Source organism: Zalophus californianus, chromosome 3, assembly GCF_009762305.2.
Source record: "Zalophus californianus isolate mZalCal1 chromosome 3, mZalCal1.pri.v2, whole genome shotgun sequence".
NCBI lineage: Eukaryota > Metazoa > Chordata > Mammalia > Carnivora > Otariidae > Zalophus > Zalophus californianus.
Genome location: NC_045597.1, coordinates 64,639,323 through 64,646,197, shown reverse-complemented (window position 1 = coordinate 64,646,197; position 6,875 = coordinate 64,639,323). Strand labels below are relative to the sequence as shown.

The 6,875-nt window shown below is 35.6% G+C and overlaps 1 protein-coding gene across 9 annotated transcripts in view; it reads right to left on the bottom strand.

Moving 5' to 3' along the window:
• Positions 1-512: 512 nt before the first annotated feature.
• Positions 513-6,875, bottom strand: part of TRPC4 (transient receptor potential cation channel subfamily C member 4) — a 199,976-nt gene continuing 193,613 nt past the window's right edge. For all 9 annotated transcript variants that reach the window (XM_027589174.2, XM_027589170.2, XM_027589178.2 and 6 more), the window contains one exon: positions 513-6,189. In XM_027589174.2, coding sequence (XP_027444975.1) covers positions 5,467-6,189 — 723 coding nt within the window. In that variant the 3' untranslated portion in view covers positions 513-5,466. The remainder of the gene's footprint in view (positions 6,190-6,875) is intronic.

Here is a 6,875-nt window from a genome sequence, read left to right as displayed (position 1 = left end):
TCTAGTGTGTAGACAGGATGATGCTGGCCCATAAAGTGGAGCCACTTTTTGAAGGTCATACTATGGAATATTTACTTAATCACAAGAAAAATGGACAGCTCTGCAAGATAGTGAACAGAGGGGAGAAATGAGCATATTAGCCTTTTAGAAACACCTCGTTGTCTCTCACGTACTCCTCAAAACCTCATGGTTGATCCAATAGTGTCTTAGCAACAGAGTATGAATATATTTCAATAGGTAAAGACAATCATGAAGAATTTTTTTTGAGTGGGTTCGAATAACTCTGCTATATTAAATAGCTCTAGAAAAGTCTTCCATGATACCCTGTTAGATAAAAAACAAAAAAGTCACTAAATTATAGGTATAGTATAAATTCCATTCTTGATAAAAACAATAAAAACCCATAACCTATACATATATTTATATATTTATTTATATTATAAATGTATATATTAATATATTATTATATGTATGTTTTATAATATATATTAATATATTTGCAAAGGCAAGGAAAAACATGAAAAAACAGCAAATTATTAGCACTGATTCCATTAGAAGATTAGGAATCGAGGAGAAACAGCAAATTTTAGTTGAACAAAAACAGTATTTTTTGAGTAGTTGAATACATAAATTTCACTTATGAAATTCAAATGGTGGGAATACATGAATTGAGTGAAACAAATAGAGATGCTCCAGAGCACCACTGTCCAATAGAAATGTACTGCAAGTTACAAATGTGAGTCACATATGTATTTTAAAAATTTTCTAGTAGCTACATTAAAAAGTAAAAAGAAACATGAAACTAATTTAATTCATATATTTTAACCCAATGCATCCAAAAATACTATCATTTCAACATGTAACCAATGTAAATATTAATGAGATATTTTTCATTGTTTTCATACTAAGTCCTTGAAATCCAGTGTGCGTTTTACAATTATAGACATTTCAGGTGCTTAGTAGCCATATGTCAATAGTAGTCACCATATTGGACAGTGCGGCTCCAGAGGCAGCTGATGGGTTTGCTACTGGTAAATTTCACTGGCAGAGACAACTTCACTCTTTGCCAATTCAGTGACAGCATGACCATATTTGGCCTTGGTCTCATGGTTTCAATCTCCTGTCAGCTTCATATTTCCCAGCTCTATCATTTTTCAGTTGAGAAGTCTTAATTTTATTTCAGACATTTTATTATTACCAGACTGTGTACAGAATTATCACAAAATCTACAGTTGAAGTGAAAATGATGAACTGCATTTCTTAGAAAATGGTAAGACACCAGCTTTTAAAAAAAATCTGTGAACACCATTTGTAGGGAAAAAAAGGTAGTATCTTTGATTTTGGGCTGTGGAAAGTTTGAATGACTATAAATATTTTCTACTGAAGGGGAGAGCAAAGAAGACAAAATTCCACAAAAATAAAAATTCATTAGCCGAGACATTTATGACCTGGTATCTCATCTGAATATCTAAATGAAGAGTTTCTCTTTAAGCTCCAACTCAACCACTGAGTAGCGGGGTAAATTTGGATAATTGCCATAAATGCCCTGAGCCTTAGTTTCTCCAGTTATCTCTGGAGAACTTATTTAGTATATCCCAAAATGTTTTCTAAAGTCATGTGATAACATTATATAAACAAAGTTCATTGTAATATATTGTGAAATAATCAGAATAATATATTTGAAATTGAATTTAAGGTGACTTACAGAGAGTAATTTCTAAATGTAAATTACTGGGAGGTCTGAATTTTGGAGAATATAAGACAAGGAAAAAATGTAATAAAGTTAAACTGAAGAAATAATTTTCCAAATGGTGAGTATATTCATAAATTTAGCTCTTTAAAAATTTAAGTCATTGTAAACATATTGACAGGGTCACACGGATGGTTTTTGCCCAGCTGATTTTTAAGGGTACTGTCTAAAGTGGTCTGCTTACAAACACAATGCACAATAACTAAGAATGGACAGATTTCAGTGCTTGATGTCTGCTCTTCAACAAAAAGTCATGGGATTGGACAATCATTCACTCCACTAAATCCCAGAATTAGTAAGGATTATTGAATATTAGAAGAGTGCATTTTTGTATCACTGGTTACCCATGTTCCTTCTATACTGGCTGGGAAATTGCTTCTTTGAGAATAATATGATAAATTTCTTTCTTTACACCTCAAAGGTTATTCGAAATATTTCTTTGTTTGGATTTGTGTGTTCAATTACTAAAGTATGTTGGGTTGCTATCCAGGTCAAGGCAAGAAAGTGGGTGTGCTTTTGCAGTATTTTAATTGCCAGCTAATAAATAAAATATCTAATTTAAGAAAATTTGATATACAAATGTCCAACTTATGAAACAGTTACATTTTGAGGATGGTTATCACTTTGAAAAATAATTCATCATTTTACAAAATAATTCACTACCATTTTTTTCTTTTTTTACATAGCCAGTTCCCCTACTGAAGTTAATACAGAATTATTTACACAGATATTTTCAGGAATACAACTATGGCAAATGGTGAGGTACATCTTCATAGAATTTTCTCTTGTAAATGGGTTTTCCAAATAGATGATAAATGAAGTGCTGTGAATATAACCTATTCTATTAAAGTTAAACAGAATTTCCTAGACATTCTTCCACCAAACCCTGACAATAAATAAATAAGTAAAGATGAGCAACAAATAGCAAGGTCAAAATGACACGAAACATAAGAAACATTATTTATACAAATGAAGGTGTGATGTCAAACCTCTCTTTGGTGTTTAGGAATTTATGTTCATAGAAATATGAATGGAAATGAAAAGAAGCCCCAAATTACTCGTTTAAAGACCTCAAAAAATATCATCCTTCTATTTGCAATCCTGCTCTTTTGTTTTCTTATTCTTTCCCTACTGTTCATCTTCATTAATGCTACTTAGTATCACCATATATTCAGAATAATGTTCAATCCTAGGACATATTGTACTAAAAATATCCAATATTTTGTTTAAACTCATAAACGCATCTGTCAGTGACATCTGAGGCTTGTTAAGAGCCATCATTTTCAGAACATGAGAAGCAGGGGGTTACTGGTTCCAAGTAAATCCCTCTGTTATCACCATGTTTCTTTGTAAAATATCAGCACCCTAACCCCTGATAGAAATAAATTCCTGGGAACATATTTTGTTGTGGCTTTTATTGTCAGTGGTGTTTTCTGAAGGAACAGAGGACATTTGAAATTAAATTCTGGTAGAGTATGTGAAATGATGATGTATATGATTTTTACTTTGGAAATAACAACATTAATAACAGAAGCAGCAAAATGGAATCATTGGAAAATACCCCAAGTATTGAGACTAGGTCTCTGTTCCCCTACTACTGAAAGTCTGTCTGACTTTGAACGGTTTGGGTGTTTTGCTATCCCCAGGGCTTATTGTGAGTCCTAACATACTTGAGATAAAGGTGTGCTTGAGGCAGTAAGAACAAGCATTAGCCCTATTGTGTTTCTTCAAAACTACTAGGCCCATTCCTCTATCCCGAGGACAAAACCAGATTTAGGAAAAGAACAGTATCTCCGTGCCTCTGGGTTGTGGCTTATTTGAAAACTAAAAATCCAATATTTCCAGTTGAATTCTGATGTCCCATATCAAATATGTTTTTTCTTAAATCTACTAACTTCTATAATATAATTGAGTCTAAATTATCTTTAATTTTGTGCACTCCTCTTGCTTTACAAGAGGGAACACAGATTTATGGAGTTTACCAAACTAATTCTCTCTCAAAGTACACCATTGCAGAAGTAGCAACAGTAACGCCTGTATGTGCACATTTTTTGCTCTATTTATGTTCTGAGAGGCACTACAAATAGTAGTTACGAGCATGGCCCTGGAGGCCTCATCATAGCTCCATCATTAGCTATGAACCTTCACCTAAATAGTGCTTGCCTTAGTATCTTCATCTCTAAAGTAGGGGTAAGAATAGCACCTCCTTCAGAGGATTGTTGTGAGTAGTACATAGGTGTTGATACTCACATTGCACAAAGGACAGTGGCTGGTACTGTTGCTGATGTTATTCCTTATTTTCCATGTATAGTTATCAGAAACTTTCCAATTTTGGGTCAATGTTAAATCATGTATAGTCTAGTCCATGGAGGTAATTTCTGAAGTAAAACAAACTCAGCATTTTTCTAATGATTTGAAATACATGCTAATTGTATGTGGTGAAGGAACTTCTATTTCCATGGTGGCTTAAATAGACACAAGTTACATAACTTAAACTTTATAAAGTTGCCAGTGCCTTTTTATGTCAGGTAAAACCCTTTCTTTTTTAGTAGTTCATGAATGAGTGTAATTTAAGCTAGATTACCTTGAAAACAACAGAAGAAACAAGTAATTAAGAATGTTGTCCCTCTGGGGAAAGCTTTATATCTACTGCTAAAATTAATAATGATTTTGGGTGAGTTTAATTTTAAAGAAATATATACCAGTCACTGGGGGAAAGACGAGGAAACCCTTATGTTTTTGTACTTCTTTTGAATTAGCAACAACGTTACACTGATTAAAAATACAATTTAACTTTGCTTAGATTTAGAGTTTAGAATGATTTTATTTTCATCTGGATATTACGAGAATGCAATCATCTTGCTTTGTTTAAGGTGCATTAATTATTCTAATTTATTGTTATTCTTTTCTAGGACTGAGAACTTCTGTCACATTTTGAAATTCTGTTATTCATAAAGCCTGGTACTTATACTGACTAGCAATTGAACCTGAAAAAGGTCATTAAAAAAAAAAACTTGAAATAAAACTTTTGTCATGACAAAATCTCATTAAAAATCATCAATCATCAACATTTATTAAGACAAACATTTATTTTATTTACTGGGAGGAAAAACTGGGCAACCTAAAACTGAAGTACACCTGTCTTCCGTTTTAAGAGGGAGTTTGATCATGACTCATGAGAAGGACGCTTGTTTGCTTCAACTGGTGCTGTAATTATTTACATGTTAAGAAATAATTTGGTGATGTTTGTGTATTAAAGCTAAACTGTAGGGCTGACTGAAAAGTCCTTGAGGAGCAACCATCTCTAGAGACCCTAAAAAATTATGAAAAGCTCTAATATTTCAGCTACATTGGTTTCTGCATATAAAAATATCTATCATAGGAGTCAACTACCACATGGAATAAGTTGCATTTGTTTTAGTTGAAAAAGAGAGCTAAAAATTTCCTGTGGATTATGGCAACAGTACAAGACTACACGGTGCGTTTATTTATTAACCAAAAAAACAAAAACAAAAACAAAAACAAATTGTGAAAGCAAAAGCTGGTTACACAACCAGGGTTTTTGATAGCCTTTGCCTTAGTTAAACATGTTACGCGGTAATATGCCACAGATGATAAATGCTATAAAGTGTAAGTTAGCTTTTGCTAGTTTTCCCCCTACCCAGAGCACTATGGAAAATATGTATATGTAGGATCAGCGCTTCCTCCTTCAAGTATCACAATCGTGTGGTCATGTAATCTTCGTGGGTGACTGTGTCTGTGAGGTTTACATCATAGTCTATACTAGAGTCCTCGTCCTTTGCATGCTTCTCCTTTGGTATGATTGGAACAGTGTCCTCCACCACCACCTTCTCCGACTTGAAGGAACACACTCTCTTGCCCACCTGTAAACCCAGGGTGTCCGTATTCCTTTCTCGGTGGTCTACTAATATACACTGTTCACTGAGACCCGGGATGTTCAAGTCACCGCGCGAAGCGAATCCTCGAGATTCCAGTTGAATATTTCTCTCCAGCGGTCTTTCGGCCTGTTGACGAGTAACTTCTTCTGAAACAGAGAAGACTTGGGTGGCATTTTGCTCAGCAGCATTTTGTTTTGCTCGTCTGTGAAATAACCCGAAGTTTTTGATATCGGTCACAAAATTCACTTTTCTCTGCTTCTCCCTCAGCGGCTCCTGCACCACCAGGGCGGAGCCGTTGCTTATGTTGTGTCTCTCGGAGGCAAGGGCGGCGGATCGCGGGTGAATGAGAGTGGTTAAGTCGAAAAGACTGAAGTTCTTTCGCTTGTCCTTGCTGCTGCCTTCGTTATCGCTCTTTTCATCCGAGTCGGCTGAATTGAAGGACTCCTTCGTGGCCTGAGCCGCCTGCACCGTGGAGAGTTTGCTTCCCCGGAGCAACCCCAGGACTTCAAAGCGGAAACTGGAAATGTCTTGCTTTAGTTCCTAAGTGGGATGTAAAAGGCCGACATTAGCTTAGGACCTGAACAGATAGACATTAGGAACCACCACCAGCGCGCTTCATATATGGCTCTGGTGTGTTTTCGCTCATTTTTAAGAGCGAGGATTCCGCTCTGCTGCGGTTCTGTCCCTGGCCCTTGAGTCATTTTGATGCCTGCTCTTTTCCCCGCTGGAGCTCTATGGCAACACAGAGACTTCCCGGGGCTGATGCAAAAAGAAACAAGGGTGTATATTGGATTTCTGTGGGACTGCAGTTTCAAATGCTTCCTCTCCAAAAGCTTCATCCGCTTTCAAGTCACCTCTCGTTCTCTTGGGGATGCATTTTTTAAAAAGATTTTTAATATTAAATATCTACTATAATATTAATATTATTATTATATTAATTAATATTAATATTAAATATCCAAAACAAAGTAATTAGCGGGATGTCTGCCCTTCCAAGAGTTGGCGGTTACCTTCAATTGTTTACCACCTTGGAGTTGACTTTATCTCAGCATCTGGGTCAGCTGCCAAGTCTCACCAATTGCTTCAGATCAGACAGCATTTCTTAGATTCATCCATTACTTTTATCTTTTTGGACAACTGAATTCTCAGTCCTAACCTGACTCTGGCCTTCCTGGTGGCCTCCCGCCTCCAACCTACTTCCCAAAGCACCATGACTCATTTAACTA